Source organism: Pseudoliparis swirei, chromosome 11 (assembly GCF_029220125.1).
Source record: "Pseudoliparis swirei isolate HS2019 ecotype Mariana Trench chromosome 11, NWPU_hadal_v1, whole genome shotgun sequence".
NCBI classification, from domain to species: Eukaryota; Metazoa; Chordata; class Actinopteri; order Perciformes; family Liparidae; genus Pseudoliparis; species Pseudoliparis swirei.
In genome coordinates this window covers 19800862-19826598 of record NC_079398.1, presented here as the reverse complement: position 1 = coordinate 19826598, position 25737 = coordinate 19800862, and the positions used below count along the sequence as shown (strand labels likewise).

The window sequence follows — 25737 nt, the reverse complement described above, 5'->3', positions numbered from 1 at the left end:
GGACAGTAAATTGTCCGAGAAATTGACCGTGACATCACTGAAGACTGCATTTCTTTAAGAGAAACGTTCTCATTTTAATTGACTTGGAGTCTTGCCAATATAAGAAGTAGAAAAGTTGCCTGTTGCAGTCCATCACCTCCCTTAGAGACGCCCTGAGAATATGAATGACGCTGACAGGCATCAGCCAAAGGGCCTGCAAAGTCAAACAAAGCAAGAGAGGCGGTCAAGAAACACGGTAATTGCAATTCAGTGAACATCGTTATGCAAAAGACAGCAGGAGGAGGAGCGTTGGACTGAAGCCCTGCAATCAGAAACACACAGCACATGTCTACGGGGGCAACAACTCATTTACACATTTAAGTGACACCGTTTGACATTAGTAATGTTAAGAATAAAAAGGCATTAGGCAGATTTTCTATGCTTTAGTTTAGTAAAAAGAAGAAAAAAAGAGGCAACATTTGCTAATTGAGCATCAGATTTTCAAGCCAGAGTAGTAAGCAGATAGCATTTGGTCAAAAGAAATCTGTATCGAAAATCTGAGGCCTGAAATTCAAAAGATGTCCATGTCATGCACTGGACAAAGAATCCTGATTCATTTCACAAATCAACCAATTTCCCCCCCCAAAACCGTATGATTAGTGAAAATACATTTGTGGAATTCACGCCCGTCTTTCATTGGCACGAGATGCACAGGCGGCGTTAAGAGGGCCGTCAATCAGAGAGAAGAGAGTGTGAGTAATCAGAGGAGAACACATCCGGATGATACCGTACCAAAGTCATTGGCAACCGTCTTGGAAAAGCGTCTGCTTTTTAACTTCACTGGAAATAAGGTTCAAAAAAGACAAATCAGATATCTGCAGCCATTTTTTTCCTTTTTCTCAAATGCTTAAAACGTCAGCGGACGTGCAGCGCGTCACAATACAGTACCCTTCTCTATGAACTTCTGTTTTCTCTCATCGTCAGAATTGCAAGGTGAGGTAGATCCTACACATGACAAAAGGTCAGCGTTTGAAATAATAGATGGATTTCGTCATCATAAAAAAGGATCTTTGGAAGCACTCGGGCTTCGGGGAGGGCTTACCTGAAGTCGGGGATTTGCAGCGGTCCTCTGTGGTGTTGGACCCGTCGTTTGAGTCACAGGTTGCTGCGGGAGCCACAGAGGTTGTAATTAAACATTACAGAATTAGTCCTCTTGGGCGACTCTCAGAAAAAAAGGCTCATTATAAAAGCTAATTCCTACAGGAAAGGGTCATATTTGAGCAAAGGCAGGGACATGTACCCAGACATTGTACGCTACACTTCACAAGCCTAGTACAAATGTGTCCCTCAACATTTTTAAAGTGAGCTTTCGGGGCGCTAAATGAGGGAGTGTGTCTGAAAGAGGGAAAGCTTGAAGGAGAACAATAGTAGTGTGTGTGTGTGGGGGGGGGGGGGATTCAGACACAACACGACTTACTGAAGTGTGATGAAAGGAGTTTTTTCACAGACTCAGAATACATGTTAGAAAGTCTGGACATGCAAGACTTGCCAGTTGGAATGTCTTTACCGAATCACAGAGAGAAATAAACAGTGAGACAGAAAACATGACCGGACATCGGAAGTGCAAAAGAAAAGAACAGAAGAGAGTGTCAGAGGCATGCTGCAGGATTTCTAATTCAAATGAACTAAAAAATAACATTCTTCACAGTCTGCATACATTAAAATGTGCTTTTCATGGAAGAAAAAAAAACAACCAAAAAAACATAGAGTCTGGGATCCAACACCAGGCCACAAACTGAAAAGAATGAACTCAAATAGCGAAGCTCAAACAAGGAAATGAACATGAACTACGCATCGTTTCATCATGTGAAACGAAATGCTACTGCGGCAGCTTCACTGTCTTGGGTCAGTCCAACTGAACAGATGGAGAATCTGTGAGTGATGCCCCCTGTTGAGGGACAGGAGCTACTGCAGGGGGGGGGGGGGGGGGTGCAGTGCTCATGGTGCTAAGTCAAGGCTGCTGCCAAGTGTCAGCCCCGCCCCTCTAACAAGCTAAATAGTTAAGACTGCTTTCGCAAAAAGAAACACAGGGCTTTGAGTAACAAAATATATAAAAGCAAGTGAAAAAAGAAAAAAGAAAGGTTAATCGTGTTCGTCAGCGATGGAGAGTGGCCAACAAGACAACATCGACACACAGACACAGAGACGCCGGGCGTGCAGCTCACCTCCAGACGGCTGTCGCACTTTGCGTGGGGAGCGCGGCTGCCTCTGGTAGGGCTCGGCCGGGCTGTACAGCTCCGACGTGCCCATGTGGAGGAGCAGAGCTTTCTGGAGGTAGTCGACCACAGCCAGACCGTTACTGTTGCCAAACACCACGCTGAGGCACGGGAGGGACGAGGGGACACGGTGGACTGAGGGTTCAGATGCCATTGTTTTGCCCTGAACTCCGAGCTACGACGGGGGCTATCTAATTATTTACAGTTGCACCAATATAAACGCTTACTGCCTTCTCTGTGTGTGTGTGTGTGTGTGTGTGTGTGAGACAGGATGAACAAATACAGCGACAGGAGCTAGATAACCACCCACTATAAAGACAACTGGAGGGCATAGAAAGACAAGTGATGTTGTGTTTCTGGCAGCGTGGACTTACAGGCCGTAGGAGGAGTTGAAAGCCAGGCTGGTGATTGGCTGAGGAGGCTCCCCGCTCACCCACACCAGCTGGATCACCAGCTCCACCTGGTAGCCCGGAGACTGCTTCAGCGGGGCGCTGCGCACCCTGCATCAGAAACACACCGCCGGATGAGACGGCGGGCTGCGCTTTACACGCTGGAATGAATCAGCACCCTTCGGGTAAGCCCCGCTGACAGTATCATCTTTTTTTATTTTTTTTATTAGCGTTATTCCCACTTCCACCCTTTTACTGTCAAAACAAGTTTCCTCATTTCTTTACATTTTTATAAAGAGGATTATTTCCCCCCCGGTGTAATGATGTGGACATTCTGGGTGAAGGATTGAGCAGCTGGCTGGAAGGAGTGAATTGATGACTACATCACTCACTAAAATTGGTCTGTTCAGTGACAACCTGCTTCACCCAGTTCAACCTTTTTTTTGCAGAAGGACAAAAATTCTCCGTACTGCAGGCATGGTATGTTGTCCTTGGGTCCGTCGGAGGAGTTGTTGCCGCTGCCCGTGGACGGCTGAGCGGGAGGCTCGCTGTCCTGCGGGCTGGAGGAAGCTCCCCCCGGGGGGGGCAGGGTGGGGGTCTGCTCCCCTCCTGGATCAGGGGAGTCCCCGCCGTTAAGCTCGCACTGCATCCGCACCTCCAAAAGCTAAAAGACGAGGAGACGATGCGTCACAAAACAGATCGTTCTCAAAACGCACAAATCTGTTCTGGCCTCGGATGAAATGATGCCAGCACCGTCTTTTCCCAAATCTGTCATGCCCTGAATATAAAAGTTTTCAAGCTCTAAATAGTAATCACAATTCGACCTAAACTAAAATTCTGCATGTTTTCCGACAGATTGTTTTTCCCCACCTGCACAACTACAGTCGTGACTTCCTGTTTGCTGAAGCGATAGACGATGACGTGGGCGGACACCCCGGCCACGCACAGCATCCTGCTCTCAGGGCACCAGGACAAGGTCTGGATGGCGAAGGGGTCCTCCTCGACTATCTCGGTGTTGGCCTTCTCCTCCTTACCGCGAGCCCGCTCAAAAACCTTGGCAGTCTTGAGCTTGTACAGCACTTGAAGCATTACTTTGAGAGAGAGGAGTGCAAAAAGACGTGTATATATATATATATATATTATGGTGAAATACATGAGCTGACAGGTAGTGCGACCTGGATTAGTTCTTGTAAAATTATGCATAAACGGATATGGAAACCAGAGTCGTGGAGTGAACTTTTATTTATGCATCTGACACTGTTGTGTTTACACACGCCTAATCAGCTCAGCACGCTCCTCCACAGCTTCCTGCGGCTGTGGTTACATAGTAAGCTTGATCTACTGCGTCAGCAGAACTCGATGTGTCTCTTTAAATTCCGATGACCACGTAAAGATAGTATCCACATCTACGAGGGAAGAATGACTTAATTTACAGCAATAATAGACTTTCTCTCTACAATAACATGATTCTTTCTGAGTGCAATGACTTATTTGTAACTGTCAAAACAATGACTTAGTCATAACACAGAGGTGGCTGTGTTGTACAAGGCTAACAACTGAATGAAAGAAACTAAATGAAAACTACTCACATGCAGAAGCGTCCCAGAATTTGATCGACCCGTCAGCATGTCTGAAAGGAAATATATATAATGTGTCCACAGTAAAAATGAATCAAGAAATGCTTTTTTTGTATTCCTCATTTGGTACCAACCCAGTGATAATAATCTCTGGGTAACTCTGAGTGCCTTGGCCCCAGTTTCCTCCACTAATGGGCCATTCCTGTAAAAAGAAAAACATGGTACATGTTGGTATGCTTCTTTCAGTCGTTTTACCAGGTTAATATATATATATATATATATATATATATATATACACATATATATATATATATATGCAGGGTTCATACACATTTTGACTGATGGGTTTCCAGGACATTAAATGACTTTTTTAAAATCTCGGTCTATACATGAAAAAAATGAGAAAATGTCGTATTTCAACCAACAATGTGAATGCCAAAGCATACAGTATATAACTTTAAATGACACAAATGATAGAGACAATAGGTTGATTAAAAGAATAAACATGTATTTCTTTTCAGTTAAGGTGCGTTCGAGTATGATGCCGGCTTATATTTTTAACGGCATTCTTTAAAAAGCATATTCAATTTTTTAAACTCAGCGTAAATGTGAATACAACACATTTCCATGTAAAGCACGGATGCCACAGAGGAGTAATTCACCTTCTTGCTGTAGCTTTGTCTCTTTTGCCGGCTGCCCACAGAGTAAAGCGCAGGAATGAGTTCCGCAGGGCAGTCCACAAAGTATTCACAGCAGGTCACCGGTGACTCGTGGATAGTCAGAGGATATGGATTCTCAAATATCGGGTACCTGTCAAGACAAATGTGTCATGAGGTTACATTTGAAAACTAACTACATCTTCATATTATCTGACAGCTTGTGTATTGCATAAACTCATCATACTTAATGCATTATAAATTAGTTATTATAACCACAGAGATGGATCCTAACTATGTGTCCTTTCTCTTCTGTTCATGTATTAATCATGAAAGGTTTGACTTCTGACCAATTCATTCTAAATCAGCAGTATCTTTAGTTCACCGAGTTTTAATATAATGTAATAATGTGTAATCTAAAATAGATATATTCTTTGAGGAATTCCAAAAATACTCTAGCTGAACTATATATTTAGAAAGCAGAATAAATACCCAATCTGGCCGAGGTCTATTAACACTAAATCCTTCTCGAGGAGGATCACCACGGCATACGGCTCCTGAAAGTCTGGGAAAAGAAGAAAAAAACCAATTTAAAAAAACCCGACGACGTCATTTCAGGGAGCCGCCACAGGATTCTGACGCGGGAGGAACCGAACCGGTCCGGAGGAGCGCTCACCGTTTGGATACGGAGTCTCGCACAGCGTTAGAAAATCGACGATGGGGTAGTCCATCTCCAGGACCGTGGTGCTCTTTCCGTGCATCACAGTCAGACAGGCTCTCCTCCCCACCGTGTCGTAAGACAGACCTCCAGACAGGACCATGAACGGGTCCCTGGGTTCAGAAAGAAAACACAAACACACAAATTGTATCGTTTATTCCATTATTTTTTTTGTCAGTCCAATCTGTGTTGAATGGGTGAGGAGGGACGCGAGACATTTCACTGCTGTGCTTCCACTGTGTGGATTAGTACCGAGTACCCGGTGTTAAGCGGGCCCCCGGGCTAAATTATTGACGACCGTACCGCTGATGAGCTTCGACATTACCGGCTCTTTTATCTGTACTTTTTTAACGTTTGGGTGCGGTATATCATCCCGCTGCAGCAGCATCTCCTCCAACTCCACACGTCAAGTGCAATTAGACGTATCGCAAGTAAAAAAAAGACAATAATTTATTGAAACGCCGGTTCAATAAGCATGTTAACGTGTAGAAAAGTGACATTTCAATCTTCCCTGTCCGCCGCTGCCGTTTCAAAACAAGCGCAGTGCTCGAGGGAATCGTTACAAACAAGCCGGAGCAGAAGCCGTCTCCAGGTCGTCTGTTCGGCTTCGTGCGCCACGCGTCCTAAAATTTGGCATATTCCCGTCAACCCTGTGTGCTGGCAGTGAATCACATCGGCAGAGGAACAGAGAACCGGAGGAATGACCGATGCCCGTTTTCTGCAAGCTCTCCAAATTTCCGAAATATTGTTTATTTTATTGGCATCCTAGATTATTTGTATTTTTTTGATAGTGACTTCTCTGTTGCTGCTCTTGAACGTGGTTATATTTAAAATATACATTCATTCTGAGTCTGTTCAGAATGTATTCTTTTATTAATAATATATTAAAAAGCAATTATGCGAGCATGAAAAAGATGCGATAAGGGTATCGATAAAATCCCAACGATAGCCATCCCTATCTCTCTGGGGATGCTTTGCCCCCAATTCAAGAGCATTAATGATGGGCGGAGCCTACTTTTTAATTATAATTACAACTATATTAATCTTTGTCCTGATAAAAAAATGTATAAAAAGAAGTAGGGGATAATTAGATCAGCTTCAGTGAAATACGTCATTTCTTTTTACGACACGTTTAAAGGAGAGTTTTGTCTTTGTACTCGGTGACCTTCACCAAACAAGTTTGACATGATGAACACGTGACCTCAATGGAACGCCGAATCATTAGTCCTGATTTATGGAATGATAAATAATCGACTGATGACAATGGCAAGGAAACAAAGCTGGTGAGAGCGCAACGCGTTATTAGACACCCAGTTTCCAGCAGCAGTAGGACACTGTCAACGTGACTGGCCTGTTGTGATAGAATAACAGGAAAGGCCGCTTTCAGTGCAGGATATGGATGCAAACTTGAGCCGGTTAAGACACAGGATGGGTGGAGATTCGCTACCATCACACTTACCCAGCCCTTGTTGTTTTGTACTCCACCTTCAGGATAGGCTTGCATGGCTCGGGCTTTTTTCCATCCTTGGGCTGCTTTCCTAGTAGGGGGCGGGAGTATAATTTGCAGAATTACAATACATATACTGGAACTAATGCTCCTGCACACACGATGCAAGTGTTTACACTAGGGCTGTCAGCGTTAACGCGTTAATCTATGCGATTAATTTGGCCGCGATTAACGCACTCAAATATTTTAACGCAATTAACGCAACTTTGTTTACTTCCGGTGTGCGCTGAAGTTTTTTCACTCCCCTGAGTGTCAAACAGCGGCAGTGCAGTTTGACACTGTTTCCGTTTTTAAAACTATGAGTTCTCCGCGAAAATACAGAGCAGAAATAAATTTAAACTCCTGGATTCATCAGTCGGGTTTCCTCCTCCGCTACCAATGGGGTCTCAAATATACTTTTTTTTTTTTTACGAATCTGGATGTTTCACTGAAGAAACAATTTATCATCCACGATATTAAATAACCTCGCTGGCACTTTATAGGTAGGAGCCTCTTTGAAAACACAGCTCTGTGTGAAGTTTTGTCTTTAAAAAGAAGAAAAAAATAACTTTTAATCGCGATTAATCGCAATTAATGAATTTCAAAATGTGCGATTAATTAGTTAATTTTTTGTAATCGATTGACAGCCCTAGTTTACACACAACAGTTCGTACCATGAGGTGTGATGATCTGTACAGACTTGGCTGGGATTCGTATATTCCAGGTGGTCAGAGAGCCGTCGGAGTGGCTGCAGACAAACTGTTTGCCCTCGTGGTGCCAGGCTATCGAGTGGATCGCCTGAAAGACACGCGGCAGCGCGCCGTTAGACTGGGAGAAGTAAAAGTGCACGCACATTCTTTACAGCTGTGCAACCATAAATCAGAATAAGATTTGTGAAGGCTGTGTGCAACCAATTCTTTTCTTATTATGAACAAATCCCATGACAAGATGTTGCCCATCCACTGCAGACATAAGTCTTTGAAAGTTCATCATGTATTTAAACTTCCAACTCTTAAAAAAAAAAAAAAAGGGTAAATCATTTCCTGAAAACAGCTGAGCAATGCAGTTTTTATCTAAAGCGATTTCACAGGAGTACATTTGTTGGGGACAAAGTTCAGATGTGGATTAATACACAATTTGGTGCACATGCCAGTGTGTTTGGCAGCAGGATCGGCTCATAATTGTAACAGTTTAGCTCCACGCCTTCCTTTTTGTAATAGTTGTTTTCATCCTGTCACACCATCTCGTCAATCCAACTCCCCTCACCTGCCTCTGATCACTCCCTCGTTAGTCCCTCATTCCCTTCACCTGGTCCTCACGCCCTTCTCACCTGCAGCCCATCCCCTCATTAGTCCCTCACTATTTAGCTCCCTCACATCCACTTGTCCTCTGCCAGATTGTCTAGTGTTTTCGTGCCAAGTTCTCCAGCGTTATTAGAGTATATTCCTGACCTGCCTGTTCTGACCCTGCCTGCCTGCCCTGACCTCTGATTCTCTGCCCCGCCCCTTTTTGGACTTGTTTGCTTCTTGGACTGATCTCCCGGTTTTGACCCAGCCTGTTTCCAACCAAAGACAGTATTCTTTGTTACTCCTGTCTGAGTCGTGCTTTTGGGTCCACTCTTAATAGCGCCGTGACAATAATAAACCCACAGTGCATGTGTTATTCAGATGAAGGAGAACGTAACTTAATGTGGCTCATTAATGTGTTTTAATAGTTGTTGGACAACACTGGGCTGTACGGCTCTGAGGATAAAGACATATCAGGCGTTGCTTGTGTTGTTTATTGATGATTTAGGTCTTTCCATGGGTTTTGATTCATTGTATGACAATTATGAAAACATGAAATATGACCAGACTTTTCCTTGAGAAGATTGAGTTTTCCCCCCTAAATGTATCGACTCATACTAAAGTAATCCCTCTCTGTATTCCCTTGAGAACCACTAGACGTGCGTGGCTGTGTCTGTATGTACGGAACATAATTATATACACTACCGTTCAAAAGTTTGGGGTCATCCAGACAATTTCTTGTCTTCCATGAAAACTCACTTTTATTTATCAAATGAATTGAAAATTGAATAGAAAATATTGTCAAGACATTGACAAGGTTAGAAATAATGATTGATATTTGAAGTATTCATTTTGTTCTTCAAACTTCAAGCTTAAAGGAAGGCCAGTTGTATAGCTTATATCACCAGCATAACTGTTTTCAGCTGTGCTAACATAATTGCACAAGGGTTTTCTAACCCTGGTGTCGTTAAGCCGGGAGGGAGGAGGGGTCAACTTTGGATGTTGTTTTACAAACAGTAAGCAACAATTCTTGCTTAATATACTTTTAAAAGTGCGAATGTGCTTTTGATGCTTCATGCAGCACAATAGGAACTCGGCTCGTGAGGCAACATCTCCAAAGGGCCCGATGAGCAGCTATTTCAGGTTCCATGACGATACACCTGGGAGCCGCTGTTCAGTCACATGTGATGGAAGTGATAGATTATGCAAAACCTAACAAGATGAAACCAGTTGCTGGGACAACAGTGAGAACAACAGGAAGAAAACACATGCAATGCCTGACCTCATCATAATTGTAGCGGCAGTCAGCTTTTTTGCACTTCAAGTCCCACAACACCACGACCCCACACTCGTATCCAATCAGGAGCTGGGAGGAGAGAGAGGAGTGAAGCAGAGTTCAGCGGATTGAGGTCACACGGCTGTAACATCCCCGTCTGATGTTCAAAGGATCCTGAACAATACTTTGTTTCACTGATAACTTCTACATCATTTCCGAGGACAATTTCATGAAATAATTTGGTAATAATTATAGAGAACCTGGGCAGACTCCTAACACACAGCGAGTACACAGTCGATTTCCAAAAGAATTCCCTTGAAATAATTTTTCTAATCTTAATAACTCCAAATGATTCAATCTGTTGAAACCAAAGTAAACACTTAAATATTTCATAAGGTAACGGTCACTTCCCCCAACGAGAGGAGCCCTGATCTGCATCTCTCCTGCCATGGTTTGGTCTGTGTACCATTATGGAAACGATCAGTTTCAGGAAGAAACTTTTTCTCCCCGATTCCGACACCGAAACCCGATATTTACCATCGACAGTTTAATTAGCTGAAAATGTTCTGTTATCATTCTCCATTGTAGCTGCACAAGCCGTATTGACATTGTGTCGCCTGCACTGGAGCAGATATCCACAAGGGGGAAACGAAACAAACAACAAGTGGTGCAGTTTAGTTTTTAGGCTTTAGGGTAGAAATGTATCTCTGTTCCGCAGGCAATGCGATGGTCAACTATCAAGTCACCTTTCCTTCATCCATGGGGTTGTCACTGATGTGCACGACAGGACCCGGGTGTGTCTTCGTGGATCTGTGCAAGTTTTAGGGACAGAAGAGAAACGAGAAACAAGAAGACAAAAAGAGAGAGAGAGAGTCAGAGAGAGAAAGAAAAGATAGAGTCAGAGAGAAAGAGAGAGTCACAGAGAGAGAGAGAGAGAAAGAGAGAGAATGTGAGGTTAAGAATATCAATCAATCAATCAGGAACTAAACTAAAAATATAGCAAAGGTGCAGTACAACAGATATGTGATGTGAATTGGGTGTTAAATTAAATATATATGTGTGTATTATTAAATACTTTAAAACACACAAAAATAAGCAGGAATATAAAATGAAAATGTGCAACAGTGCACCAGAGAGCGAGAGACATGACATACGAGAGAGAGAGCGAGGAGGGTCACATGAGGGTCTGTGAGAGATTATAGTGTGTGGAGACAGCGTCACCGTGGCAACAGAGCAAGGGCCACAGAGAGAGTGAAGGTCTGGCCTAAAGTACGTGTTGCTGCCTCTGAATGCCGTCTGGCTCCAGCGGCTAATGATCTCATTGCTGCTGATGAGTCGATACAGTCGGAGATGTGGCAGTGAATCAAAGGACTGGAGTCACCGTGGGACACGCCATCGATATCAGAGGTCTGCTCTTAGATATGACGAGCATCATGACTGGATGGACACGCAGAGCCACACACACACACACACACATAGAGAGCCACACACACACACACACACACACACACACACACACACACACACACAGAGAGCCACACACACACAGAGCCACAGAGAGCCACACACACAGAGCCACAGAGAGCCACACACACACAGAGCCACACACACAGCCACACACACAGCCACACACACACACACACACACACAGAGAGCCACACACACACAGAGCCACACACACAGAGCCACACACACAGCCACACACACAGCCACACACACACACACACACACACAGAGAGCCACACACACACAGAGCCACACACACACACAGAGCCACACACACAGCCACACACACATAGAGCCACAGAGAGCAACACACACACACAGATAGCCACACACACACACACACACACACACACACACACACACACACACACACAGAGAGCCACACACACACACACACCTTGGCATTTCAGAGTTTCCTGGTTTAGTGTCAACTCACATAGTGCACCGAGAAGATATGCAAATGAGCAGAAGAGCGAGGGGGGGGGACAGACGCTACAGACAGTTGTGCATTCCAGACTCACAGTTCGATGGCTTTGTTCCACATGATGACGTAGCCCGAGAGGGTGAAGGACTCCACGTTGACAATGTGGATGTTTCCTCTCTCGGTGCCGACGTAGAGCCATTTGCTCTGGAAGGGCAGGTGGCAGTATGTGATCCTGCAACGAGATCAGGATCCATCACAACCGGGCTTTTGATTATCTCATGACTCAATCCCTCCATGGAGTCACTCTCGTCCCTAATCACGCCGATCCAACTGGAAGGACGAGCGAGTGACTAAGATGTAATTACAAAGGGCTTGCTCTGTGTCACACTAATGAAGCCGGACTATATATAGATCAGTGGGGCGGAATGGCAGAATAAACTCTGCAGTCTTCCCTCAGCGGCTAGGAAAAGAAACATTTAGCCATTCAACGCATTCGCAGTGTCAAAGGAACCAGGCAGACGTTAGCTGGTTCGTGGCTTTGACTGTTTATCTGTGTTATGGGAGATTATGCAGGAGTTATTTCTATTATTTTGGACTAAACAGTGATGACAAATGTGTTCTCGCGTTGGAAAATAATTAAATGGCAAATTGAAGCCACGTTAATTGCTTTCGTCGACCACACGGTGCCGATGAAAACAAACGACGACATCATATCTGACATATCCTCATCAGCTGACATAAGCAATATCTAGGCATACAATTGAAGTCATATTTACAGCCACCTGATCAATTTAAGTCCAATATTAATTGTCATTTTAGCTCGGTTTTGGTCTCTAACAACTCCTGAAAACAGCTGCCTGCTGCTCTTGGAAAAAAGAAATTGAGAGCAGAATTTGCAGGCAAGAGAAATTAGATGCAGAGTTGGGTAATAATTATTTGTGGGTTCGTCATGACAAGTGACGCACACATTTAATTTGATTCATTGTTAATATAACAAAACAAAAATAATAATAAAATATATATATATTGATTAGTTTTGCTTGAGGGCACTTGATTCGTTTTTTATCATGAGCTCATTGACTCACTTTGCCCGTTTGGTTAAAGAGGAAAATCCAAGTTCTTACAGACCCACAAGAAAAAAAAGAGGAATTATTTTTCAAAACACGATGGCACCGACATTCCTAATAATATGCGCAGAGAAGGCTGTGGCCAGCTGGGAAGACGGTTCCCAAAAGATGTTACTGTACCTCTCCCTGCTGAACTTGAGAGAATGCAGGATCGCAGGGGTCTTCTGCCTCAGGTTCCACAGGTGGATGCTGTCATCGGCTAAGGCACTCACCAGCGCCCCCTGTGGAGAGGGTCGCAAACGCACAAAACATCTCGGTGGATTGGTGCTTGCTGCATCAGGGGGGGGGGGGGGGGGGGATGTATCATGAGCACGCAACTGTGACGGCATTATAAAAAGGCAAGCGGGTCACATGACTAACAACGAAAAGCACAATATCGCATATCTAGTGGTCATCAATGGCCTCCGAGCACCAGTGCCTACGGTGCCCGCTGCCGATCATGAGGATAGACAGATGCGTGGCCGGAGACAGACTGGTGGTGGAGGGGCGATGAGAAGGTGGAGGGAAAACCAAACAAGGAACAGGTCATGACAACAGACCTCGTTGATCAGGAACTGCAGCTGGATGACGGCGGCGCCGCTCTCATGCTGACAGTAGCACTCCACACCCGCACAGCCGAAGCTAAACGTCAGCTCAGGTCAAGGACAAAAACAACAACTGGACAGTTGACGCAGAAATGAGAAGGAAAAAAACAACCTCTCAAACATAATATAGAATTTCTACATCAATGATGCTGAACAATGTGTGTTAATAAATACTTACAGATAATAAATCAGTCTCTACTGTTGGAGTTTTCAGTATCAGAAATAGACTTTCAAAAGTGTCCCACGCTCTTCGCTTAAACTTATATTTCATTAAACATGAAACCCATTAAAATAGCTAGTTATAAAGAAAAAACAGTGGGCCACGTGTGCCGAAATGTATTGTATGTATTCACATCAACAGCCGGTATGACGACAGCGCGATAAACTTAACTCCCACCGAAAAAGGGATTGTTGACTTCCTGTCTGAGAATCCCGGCCGGCTAAGTCGGTCCATTCAAAAACAGCCGGGGCGCCCGTTCAGCCAGCGGTAGATGCTCAATTTAAACTGGAGGACGACGGAGGAGCACAGGACGGCAACGTATCCTCCAAATACTTTCACACGCAATGAGGGGCACGATGAGATAGGAGCTGGTCTATTTCCACCAGCCTGTGATCACATTCTAATCGCAGAAGGAATCTCTCGACACGCAAAATGACCACAATAAAAAAAAAAACTAGAACGGACACTCGGTAGAGCGCATACCGTCGCATATCACAAGATTGGGCATTGAATTATGAACATGTTGGCATTAGTTGCATGCCAATTGGATAAAAATTGACCGTGCTATGGTAAAAATAAGACCTTTGACCCGATTGATCCCAAAATCTAATCAAATGGTCCCCGGATAATAACCAATCATCCCACCAAATTTCATGCGATTCAAGAAGATGTTGACCTTTCCATGACCTTGACCTTTGACCCAATCGATCCCAAAATCGAATCAAATGGTCCCCGGATAATAACCAATCATCCCACCAAATTTCATGCGATTCCGTTTAAAACTTTTTTTGTTATGCGAGGAACACGCATACAAATAAATAAATAAATACACGGCGATCAAAACACAACCTTCCGCATTTTCAATGCGAAGGTGAAAAAGACAAACGGGTGCACCGTCTGTCGCGCAGCGCCAATGTGGCGGTAGAAAAAGCTCGAGGCAGACGGTTGCGCTCACTGTCCTGGAGTCCACTTGGAGCTGACTCGGCGTAATGTGTGTGAACAGGATTAAGAGAGCTGTAATCAAACAAGCCCTCAGTGCCTTGGACAAACTAAGGTGGGGTTTGCAGGAGGCTCGACAGCGGGCATCGCTTCTGCAGGAAGGATGGAGGCAAACGGAGACTTTCAGACTCGCAGCCGGCGCCAGTCTGCTGGCAACTTAGCTCCCAGTCGCCGCGACCTTTCGGCCCAGTTTTAGCTCCTGGCCCCCCGCGGCTTCTGTACAACAGAATTATTCATGGTCATCAGGGCTCTGCAGGTCCACAACGAAAGAGGAGGAGGAGTCACTGGGTCGCTTTCATAGCCTCTGATCATGCATGAAGAAGAACAGCGCAATAATCTAAGAGAACAAAATGTTATTATGCAACACTTTACTGTATTCGTATGGCTGACCTCAAGTAGAATCACTTCGACAGCCTCATCGCTGTGAACGCAAGGAGCAGTTTGTTTGTTTGTTACCTTCGCATTGAAAATCCAGAAGGTTATGTTTTGATCCCGTGTATTTATTTGTATGCGTGTTATTCGCATAACAAAAAAAAATTTAACCGAATCGCATGAAATTTGGTGGGATGATTGGTTATTATCCGGGGACCATTTGATTAGATTTTGGGATCGATCAGGTCAAAGTAAAGGTCATGAAAAGGTCAAAATCTTCTTTTTACCATAGTGCGGTCAATTTGTATCCAATTGGCATGCAACTAATGCCAACATGTTCATAATTCAATGCCCAATCTTGTGATATGCGAAGGTATGCGCTCTACCGAGTGCCCATTCTAGTTTATTTATTTATTTGTATGTGTGTTACTCGCATCACACAAAAAGTATTAAACCGAATCGCATGAAATTTGGTGGGATTGGTTATTATCCGGGGACCATTTGATTAGATTTTGGGATCAATTGGGTCAAAGGTCAAGGTCATGAAAAGGTCAAAATCTTCTTTTTACCATAGCACGGTCAATTTCTATCCAATTGGCATGCAACTAATGCTCATAATTCAATGCCCAATCTTGTGATATGCGAAGGTATGCGCTCTACCGAGTGCCCGCTGTCGTTTGTTTGTTTGTTTGTCTGCGTGAACTCGTCGGTGTACCTAAAGGTGCGAGGTGTCTGGAGTCTGACCGGATCAGATGGAGGATGGAGGTTAATGGCGCTACTGAGCCGAGCTGCTTTCTAGGCTGGCAGGAAATTACTTAAAGATTGTATCGCTGTGCTGGGCAAGTGGAGCATTCTGTTGGTGCTCCCTTTTTTACGCTTCACGATCCAAACCGTTACTCCATATGTTCACGTGGGCCACATAACCGAGGCCGGTTCACACCGCACTGCTCGTTTCCCGCCATGACTCGTGGAACATGTGCTTTTAGGATCGTGTGAGCACAGGAAGCAGAGTCACGCTGGGATTCCGCGTGACTCAAAATCTCTGGCTGTGAGGGACACAACATGTTGAAATGACACTTCCTGTCATCACCGTTTGGTCATGTGATGAGATTCAACTAGTTTGCAATTTTATAAATGATTCCTTTAGAGCTGAAAACGATAGTTAAGTCAATATCTTCGGAGGAAAGAAGCAACGTCTACGTACGACAACTTGATGTAATTAGATTGGCCATTTTTTTCTTTTTTATAATCTTTAGATTAATCAAACTGCAGTACATTCCAAGCATCACATGTTATCCATTTGTATTACTATTTACTGTCTATTAAGTACTTTGTGTGAGAGAGAATACAACTTTGACATTTCAGAAATAGATGTTGTTGCTCTTTTGTACCTGTGAGTTTCAACATCACACACTAAAGTCCCCCCCCCCCCCCCCCAAAAGGGTTAACCACAACGTCTCAGCATCAGCAGGTTTTCTCCTCCTGTCAACTGATAATCACCGGGACAGGAAGTTATCTTAACGATGCTAGCCGACGAATGAAAAAAAGAAAAAAAAGAAAGAGAGAAGCTGCTCTCGGCGGCCGCTCTTCAAGTCGAGGTTACGGCATCGCCGAAGCCAAGAGAAGAGGAAGCTGCAGGCCCGGTGGCCTGACCGCTTTCTGCAGCGGAAGCTCTCGAAAACAAACGTCGGCCTTTTCACATGACCCGTCACGCTGCACTGAAAAGCAAATGTGACCCATTTGGCACGAACGTAAAACTTTCCACCGTTTCATTTCCAAAAGTTCTAAAACATGTCCTGGACTGGACTCCCCGTGAAGGTCAAATAAACACTAATTGCCGTTTTGCTTTGGCTCCAGCAACAAACACGGCGCTGGGCTCGAACCTTAAGAGGCAGCGGGAGACCGGCTACAGTAACACACGGATTAAAACACTGTAGGAGAGACAGATCCTGTAAAATCAGACAGTTATTGCTTGTCGACACCTCATTGAGCGCATGTCTACTGAGCCGTGGCAGCCTTTCCAAACTCCGGTGGCAATGAGGCGGATCAATACAGCCTGTCTTTTGATAAATGGACCCATTGCCTGAATGACAGTAATCCCATCAGCTCCACCTTGCACATTAGGACAACATGGAAGCCGCGTGTGTGTGTGTGTGTGTGTGTGTGTGTGTGTTCTCCGGGTCGCTCGCGAACACGACACTCTCTTAACCTGCAGCGCGGATGAAGACGAGGACGCAGACACGTCTCATGAAAACCTAAATAAAAGCAGATGTGTCTCCCATACAAGACACCAGCACGCAGGGAAACCTCTGTGTTTAGACACAAGCAGGCCAACCCTGAAGACACAACGCCGTACACAGCACCACACGACCAGCGTCTTCACATGCAGTGCGGAATAGTCCGTAAACCAGGGGAGGTTTATTTTGGTTCCTGTGATTCATGAAAGTTGCTTGGTTAGCTATAAAAACATGTTTTTTTTATCCTTGAATACAAACAAACAATACGAACTCCCAACTGCCGGAGGGGGTCAGACGGCACTGTAGCAGCTTGATTGTGTGTGTGTGTGTGTGTGTGAGTCAAGTGATGTTTACAGCACGTGAGAAGAGGCATCCTGGCACAGACTGGGCAGCACAGTTGATGAGGTTGGTTCCTCGGCATATGGCGGAGGAGCTGCTCACGCTTCTGCAGAGATACCACTAATGAGCCGGGCTGCTCCAGGAGAAGAAGGGCTGCTGGCTGCACAGAAACACATCCCAGCTAATGTCTACCTCGGAGCCCTGCACGTCCCCCGCTGTGCCATTTGGGGGGTTTATTTGTGTTGTGCTGACAGGAGGCGAAGACCGGTCACTTACAGTTCCAACTCCCCAGACTTTGAGGAATGTCGAACGGTGACTTGGTGGTACGACATTTGCGGAAAAGGATGACAGGAAGTTAAGACATGGCTTTGGTGTGTGTGTGTGTATGTGTGTGTGTAGAGAAGGTTTACATTTCAATGATATCATCCAAGCTTTACTTTCCTTGTGTGGCACTCGTCATGTTCATTTTCTCGTGATAGGACAAAAAAAGAAAAAGATACAGCCTCAGCGCTCCGGTCTGAGTCCCGACGGCCAGGATTTTCTGCACGGGGTCAAAAGCCATGGAGGATGGTTGATATGGGAAGCCATGACGCACAGTCTGCAGGAAAGAGCAGAATGTATATTAGACCTCCAGTCAGCTAATCAATCATCCGCTACGCAGTGAAGCTTTACTGGAGAAAAAATAAATGCAACAAAACAAAAAAAACATTCTCGTAATCTCCTCAAAATGTAATCCATCAATGTGGAAAATGAGTCTCATAAGCAAAATAAATTCGATAAAGCATAAACATTAGTGCAAATGGGGACTGGAATATGTTTGATATCTGCGTGACATGTGTGCAAGGAGGACATCAGTAATAAATGAATTTCATCCATCTCTCAGCCTCGGAGAGCACTTCATTGCCGGGATCCTGCAGTCCCCCAGCCCCCAAAATGTTATCATCATCATCTGGCATCTATAACTCAATTGGTTCGGGTTGGAAACCTTGCCCACCCCTCCATCTATCTATCCATCCATCAACTCTGTGCTGCTTGCAGCAGTATTATGTAACAGGTTACACCGTGGCCCCATCACCTGGGGGCCCTGACCCGTTCTGTCCCCAAACTGTTCAACCCAGGCGTCCAACCAGAGCTATCCAGCTGGATTATTAAAGCAGTATTATTTATTTATTTTAAATGGTGTGCGTGTTGAAAACTGAGGCTGGGATTTAAAGCACGGGTTGACAATTGATTTTTAAAGTCTATTACAGCACTCTCACAAAGCTGGCATTTCCACTGATGGTGTGGGTTCCTCCTGGTCCTGAGGGGACAACAGGCGTCCAGCTGAGCTGACACACAGGCCAGAGTTACTGTCCTTTTTATTTGGTTCCCTCAGCAAAAGTCATGACAAAAAAACACACTGTGAAATTGAATGATATCCATTTAACTTGACACTCAGGCTGAGCTCACATTATCTTAAGCTGAACTAAATTCATGGTGTACACCGTGTGGATTCTGGTCCTCCATCTCTGACAGAAGGGCTCGCGGGTGTAGGATTAAAAATACATTTGACTAAACACAAGTCAACATATTCTTTAAAAACTCACAACTGGGTCTTCCCTTCTCTAGTTAAGGTTAGCTAGCTAACTTAAAACCGTGACTTGAGGCGACCATTCAGTGCAACGCAAACAGGGAGCGGAGTGAGACCTCACCGGGTACGGAAGACCACGAGACACGGCCGAGCGAGGCGGTCAATACTCGGGATGAATTCCCCTATTAATGACCCCTCGGTTGTTACTTGTACTTTAATATCTAGAGTGCCTTTGGAGGGAGGGTGACGGGGGGGGGGGCCAAGTGCTAACTACATCCCCAGTGTGTGTGTGTGTGTGTGTGTGTGTGTGTGTGTGTGTGTGTGTGTGTGTGTGTGTGTGTGTGTGTGTGTCAACTGTCGTCGAGAAAGAGGATAAAACGTCCTTAAATTTAAAAACCCACCTTGCAAAGCTGGAAATGGTCCGACTGGAGGGTCTCCTGGATCACGTCGTTCTCCCGGCTGGAGCCCGGCTGGGCGGTCGCGGAGGAAGAGGAGGAAGAAGAAGCCGCTGTCAAGCCGTCCAGCACCTTCCTAATGTTGAACTTCTTCATTTTGACTCCGGGTACAAACGGTTGCGAGAAAACGACCATAAATCGGGTAGAGAACTAGTAGCTGCTCGCTAGTTAGCCGAATTAAACGCACGGTTTAATATCGTTCCGTAGACATCTCACATGTTACGGAGGGTGTTGCTGCCAGCGCACTCTCCAAAAAAACACCCGAGCTTCGGACATTTATTCAGCGAGTCCCGTTCCGACGTCAGTGGTAATCCGCCATTCATGTCCGCCGGTTTTTGTAGTTTTCTTGGCGTTATTCGATCGGGATCAACCGTCTCCGGTGAGCTGTCTCCCCCGGTCAGGGCTCAGCGGGTAGCAAACCTGGCTACGGAAACGCAGTGAGCTGCGGCGGCGATTGAGTCTGCGCTCTGTTGTCACCCGGATGCTGGAGCCGGTGTTACGGTGTTTTCCGTGACCTGTCAGATTCTGTGACCCGCGACGGGCGACACGTTGTTACAGAATACAGACGTTTGTGTTCTGTATTGTGAGAATAGAAAACAACGCGAGTGCAATTACTTTTAATTGAGCAGTATTATTCTGGACAGGAGGGAAATTAAAATATTTTATGTTTTTTTTTTAAGAAAAGGGGATTTAAATATATATATTGTACAGTTGCATTAGTGTATTTTGATGAACAGGCCTAAATCATCCTACCGACGTCTTGTTGTTAATAAAAACAACATTTGTGGCAGTAGCCTCCTTAAAAAAAAGTTTAATTCTAGTGGTAATTTAACCATGTCATATTATTATTTATTTAGTTATAGCAACCCAATTTCCCCAAATATTTTACAATGTAACCCAATATATTTTTTTTAAAGTCAAATTTCCATTTGATAAACATTAAAATTTGTGAACCTAAAGTTCAAGTTGTCGGTGTGTCTTGTGGCCCCCTGCTGGCTGAGGGGTCCGAAGCAACAACAATGACTTTGGGCTGGAAAAGAAAGATAAGCTGTACCTTGTGACAGCTTTCCAAGCCATAAAGTCTAAACACTATCATATAATAAAGAGATACATGTGGCGTAGTTGTTCTTTGGAAGCACTGAAATTCTGCATTTACATCTTCTCGTGTATAATCCTCCTCAATGAAGATCTTTCACACAGAAATTTGATCTCCTTTTGAAACCAAAAAGGTCCCATTTCACAACCCAATCTATTGTGTGTACATGGAAAACAGGCTACTTCCTCTTGATCCCCGAGGAGGAAACCCCGGGTTATTTTGTCTCCACAGAGAATTAGAAAACTAGAAAATCTGGTTTGAACACCAGAACACTTTGTTAAATGATCACCTTTATGATCTGTCATTTAAGAGGCCCATATCCTCTTTTATTGAATTTTATGGCACATTGTCAGGAAGCACTCTGAATAAAAACGTATATGGCAGATAGTCAGCTACATGGTTATTCCCAACAGTGTTTTATAAGTAAACCACATGCCATTTAGAATATTGCACATCAGGGTTGTTGTGCCACATGGAAGAATGTCTTCTTCTTCCTTTTTAAAACATAAATCTTGAAGACACTTTTAAGTAAACCAAGGTCATATCCTTACAATTGTTTCAGGGAACCGTACCGATTTAACCTCCTGTAAATGTCACATGAAATCTTGCTAAGATATTGGATTGTTCTCGGGCCAGAAATATAGTAGAAAGTGGCCTGTGCATTCTTCTTACTCTACAGTTTATAAACACATAGAATGATGTGGTATTTTCCACATGCCTCAAATCTTTCATTGAAGCGCTTTAATTGTTTCTGCACATGCATGTTTTGTCCACTAGAGGGCGAAGTCTACCAACCTTCTCCCACCGTGCACTCTGACTATTGTTTTGCTGTGGAGGGCTCTTCCCATGGCAGAGATTCAGCACCACGGACAGCAACACATGGATTTCATGCCCCTCATTGGTCGCCACCGGTGATACAGCATTTGATCTGTTTTCAATCCATAGTTTTATTCACATTCTGGCATTTTTTGCACACTAAGAATGTGTCACTTTAATGTCGAGGGACGTCAAGAAGTCCGTCTGCTGGCCGCAGACAATGCATCTTAATTAACATCGGCCCTCACACAACGGGTCAGTGGAGACACAAAAAGAGGCGGACACACACAGCATGGATACAGACACTTCATCAACCTACCCACAAGTTTGAGTAAATTACATTACATTACATGTCATTTAGCAGACGCTTTTATCCAAAGCGACTTACAATAAGTGCATTTCAACCTAAAGTACAAACTAAGAACAACAAGAATACAGGAAGTAACATTTCCTCAACATAGTCGAACTCCAAAAGTACCATAAGTAAGTGCTATTTAAATGCCACTGAAGTGCAAATCTGTGTTTTAATCCAGATATAGTCGGAAAAGTAAATGGAAATGTTCATGCAATCTGGATTATATATGAAGGAAAATGCCGACGAACATTTTTCTCTGGAGGGCCGATAAAAATATAGGGCAATATCAATAATGCAGTAATGGGATCTGAGAGCATGACTCCCATTCAGACGTGAGTTAAGTGGTTGAGCTTTTGTGTCCGATGTGAGGAAGTATCGGGGCCAGCATCCCGGTTTGACTCCTGAATTTAGGTCTCTGGTATCTGGGACATAAATCCATAATTAGCGGTTGTCTTTAACTTTCCCTCGAGCACAATTGCCACAGAACGTGCAATTCATTTTTGGGCTTTTATGCTGGAACGCACTCGATCAGCAAATATATGCGACTGTAATACAGGATGAGGTTGTTTTTTTGAAACAAAGACTATTGCAAGGTTAAATAAAAGCGTGCGCATGACGTACCTGGACAGTCTGGATTTGGACAAAAGCTATTGTTTGGGAACCCATCAGCGGGATGTGGAACAGATCCCTAGATGCACAGCAGGGACACCGAAAAGTATATACAGGACGAGCAAAGAACAGATCGGTGTGCAAAAATAACCCCAGTGAGGGTGAAAGATTTGACTCTCCCCAAATATCTGCAAGACAATACCCTGAATCATATCACTCACTTATCATATAAGTACAAATAATTGCATCACAAGCATCCAACTGTTTCAGAATGAAGATTTAGTGACTCACAAAAAAGGGAATCAATTCAACATTTAAGGGACGTCGCTCCATTGAAATACAACAAGTTAAAAAGCCTCCGCTGACAAAGAAACTGACCCCATTCCTCAGGGTCGAGTCTTTGTGCCGTGGAACATGGTACACACACGCTAACCACATGGATGTGAGCAGAGTGTACAACTAAAAGATTATTGATTTGCTCTCCTCTTCATCATGTATGAATGACTACCGACCGGTGGCCCTCACCTCGGTGGTCATGAAATGCTTTGAGAGGCTGATAAAGGACTACATCTGCGCCTTCCTCCCTTCCTCCATGGACCCGCTGCAGTTTGCTTATCGCCCAAACAGATCCACGGATGATGCTGTCTCCCAGGTACTGCACACCACACTCTCTCATCTGGACAGCCAGAGGGGGGGCTATGTGAGACTGCTGTTCATTGATTATAGTTCAGCTTTCAACACCATAGTCCCTCCAGACTGGCGGCAAGCTGATTGAGCTGGGACTGAACACCCCTGTGTGCTTGGATCCTGGACTTCCTGACCGCCAGGCCACAGGTGGTCAGGGTGGGCAGACACACCTCAAATCCCTCACCCTGAACCCAGGATCTCCCCAGGGTTGCGACCTCAGCCCCTACTGTACTCCCTGTACACACATGACTGTGTGGCCAGGTTCAGCTACAACACCATCATCAAGTTTGCGGATGACACAGTGGTGGTGGGCCTGATCTCCGACAACGACGAGAAGGCCTACCTGGAGGAAGTTGCTGATCTGTCACTCTGGTGCCAGGACAACAGCCTCATCATGAATGTCACCAAAACTAAGGAGCTGATTGTGGACTTTAGGAGGGTACAACAACAGAGGACGTACTCACCACTGGGGATTAACGGGACTACTGTGGAGAGGGTGAGCGGGTATAAATACCTGGGAGTCCACATCACCGAGGATCTGACATGGTCAACGAACACAGACACTCTGGTGAGAAAGGCAAGGCAGCGCCTCTACCACCTCAGGCAGCTGAGGAAATTTAAAGTTTCCCAGAGGATCCTTCAGTCCTTCTACTCTGGAGCTGTAGAGGCGTCCTGACAGGAAGCATCACAGCCTGGTTTGGCAACTGCTCCGCTCAGGACAGGAAGGCTCTGCAGAGAGTAGTGCGTTCGGCTGAGCGCACTATTGGAACTACACTCCCCACCCCTCAGGACTTGTACACCAGGAGGTGCAGAACCAGAGCCGGCAGGATCATGAAGGATCCTCACCACCCCAACAACAGACTGTTTCAGCTGCTGCGGTCAGGCAGGCGCCTCAGTCACGCTGCAAGAACAGAGAGACTGAGACGGAGTTTCTTTCCTCAGGCCATCAGGACTGTGAACTCCGACCTCACCAGGACCCCCACATAGACCCACACACCTGCCCACACACACACACACACACACACTTACTGTAAATATTGTGTTGTTTTTTATTTGTAAATAGTGTGTACTTGTTGCCCTTGCACATTCCTGCTGAGCATTGCCACTTTCATTTCACTGCACACCCTGTGTGTGTATGTGACAAATAAAACATCTTGAATCTTGAATCTTGAATGTGTGTGCACTGTGTCTGTGTGTGTGTGTGTGTGTGTGTGTGTGTGTGTGTGTGTGTGTGTGTGTGTGTGTGTGTGTGTGTGTGTGTGTGTGTGTGACATGATGACGTGATGTCGATGATATTAGGAATGGACCTCTTGTAGTTCAATGTCATTCGTCTCCAGACTGACACCCTAACAGTCTGTGTGGTTGCGCAACATTAAACAATGGCCAGTGTGCTGCTGCTGGCTAGTTTCACTTTCACCCTTATCTTCACAAGTTTACTTACTTCACATAAAAACTATATATATATATATATTATATATATATATACTACCGTTCAAAAGTTTGGGGTCACTTAGAAATGTCTTTATTTTTCAAAGAAAAGCACTGTTTTTTTCAATAAAAATGACATTAATCAAAAATACACACTATACATTGTTAATGTGGTAAATGACTATTCTAGGTGGAAACGTCTGGTTTCTAATGAAATATCTCCAGAGGTGTATAGAGGCCCATTTCCATCAACTATCACTCCAGTGTTCTAATGGTACATTGTGTTTGCTAATCGCCTTAGAAGACTAATATCTGATTAGAAAACCCTTGTGCAATTATGTTAGCACAGCTGAAAACAGTTATGCTGGTGATATAAGCTATACAACTGGCCTTCCTTTGAGCTTGAAGTTTGAAGAACAAAATTAATACTTCAAATATTAATCATTATTTCTAACCTTGTCAATGTCTTGACTATATTTTCTATTCAATTTTCAATTCATTTGATAAATAAAAGTGAGTTTTCATGGAAGACACGAAATTGTCCGGATGACCCCAAACTTTTGAACAGTAGTGGATATCAAATTCTTTATCCAGGCATCCGACTGAAAAGATGTGCGCTATAATTTGAGAAAGCTGGCTTTGAACAGCTTAGAAATAAGTGTTCCACATAATGAAATATATCATAAAAGACATATCTATATACTGTATATCCATCTTTTTTTTTCATGGAAGACACAAAATTGTCTGGATGACCCCAAACTTTTGAACGGTAGTGTATATATATATATATATATATATATATATATATTATATATATATTATATATAAAAGTATATACAGGACTGTCTCAGAAAATTAGAATATTGTGATGAAGTTCTTTATTTTCTGTAATGCAATTAAAAACACAAAAATGTCATGCATTCTGGATTCATTACAAATCAACTGAAATATTGCAAGCCTTTTATTCTTTTAATATTGCTGATTATGGCTTACAGCTTAAGAAAACTCTAAAATCCTATCTCATAAAATTTTAATATTTCCTCAGACCAAGTAAAAAAAAAGATTTATAACAGCTGAGTGTTTGTCAAGGCTCAGGAAACCCTTGCAGGTGTTTCGAGTTAATTAGACAATTCAAGTGATTTGTTTAATACCCTACTAGTATACTTTTTCATGATATTCTAATATTTAGAGATAGGATATTTGAGTTTTCTTAAGCTGTAAGCCATAATCAGCAATATTAAAAGAATAAAAGGCTTGCAATATTTCAGTT

At 44.0% G+C, this 25737-nt stretch overlaps 1 protein-coding gene and 1 long non-coding RNA gene across 7 annotated transcripts in view; both read right to left on the bottom strand.

Moving 5' to 3' along the window:
• Positions 1 to 19934, bottom strand: part of stxbp5b (syntaxin binding protein 5b (tomosyn)) — a 30978-nt gene extending 11044 nt beyond the window's left edge. For 2 of the 6 annotated variants that reach the window (XM_056425676.1, XM_056425679.1), the window contains exons 1-22: positions 19423 to 19934; positions 17952 to 18049; positions 13240 to 13321; positions 12821 to 12921; positions 11671 to 11805; positions 10390 to 10453; positions 9650 to 9733; positions 7756 to 7879; positions 7055 to 7133; positions 5554 to 5708; positions 5370 to 5442; positions 4884 to 5031; positions 4356 to 4423; positions 4234 to 4274; positions 3515 to 3735; positions 3115 to 3308; positions 2630 to 2755; positions 2205 to 2356; positions 1457 to 1540; positions 1082 to 1144; positions 928 to 984; positions 772 to 819 (exon numbers count right to left, since the gene is read on the bottom strand). In XM_056425676.1, coding sequence (XP_056281651.1) covers positions 772 to 819; positions 928 to 984; positions 1082 to 1144; positions 1457 to 1540; positions 2205 to 2356; positions 2630 to 2755; positions 3115 to 3308; positions 3515 to 3735; positions 4234 to 4274; positions 4356 to 4423; positions 4884 to 5031; positions 5370 to 5442; positions 5554 to 5708; positions 7055 to 7133; positions 7756 to 7879; positions 9650 to 9733; positions 10390 to 10453; positions 11671 to 11805; positions 12821 to 12921; positions 13240 to 13321; positions 17952 to 18049; positions 19423 to 19611 — 2386 coding nt within the window. In that variant the 5' untranslated portion in view covers positions 19612 to 19934. The remainder of the gene's footprint in view (positions 1 to 771; positions 820 to 927; positions 985 to 1081; positions 1145 to 1456; positions 1541 to 2204; positions 2357 to 2629; positions 2756 to 3114; positions 3309 to 3514; positions 3736 to 4233; positions 4275 to 4355; positions 4424 to 4883; positions 5032 to 5369; positions 5443 to 5553; positions 5709 to 7054; positions 7134 to 7755; positions 7880 to 9649; positions 9734 to 10389; positions 10454 to 11670; positions 11806 to 12820; positions 12922 to 13239; positions 13322 to 17951; positions 18050 to 19422) is intronic. The other 4 variants (XM_056425678.1, XM_056425680.1, XM_056425681.1 and 1 more) reach the window with 3 other exon arrangements.
• On the bottom strand, positions 17279 to 17944 carry LOC130201078 (uncharacterized). The gene is made up of 2 exons (XR_008833128.1): positions 17728 to 17944; positions 17279 to 17611 (listed from the first exon to the last, which is right to left on the bottom strand). It is a non-coding gene; the product is annotated as an uncharacterized LOC130201078 (long non-coding RNA).
• Positions 19935 to 25737: the final 5803 nt, after the last annotated feature.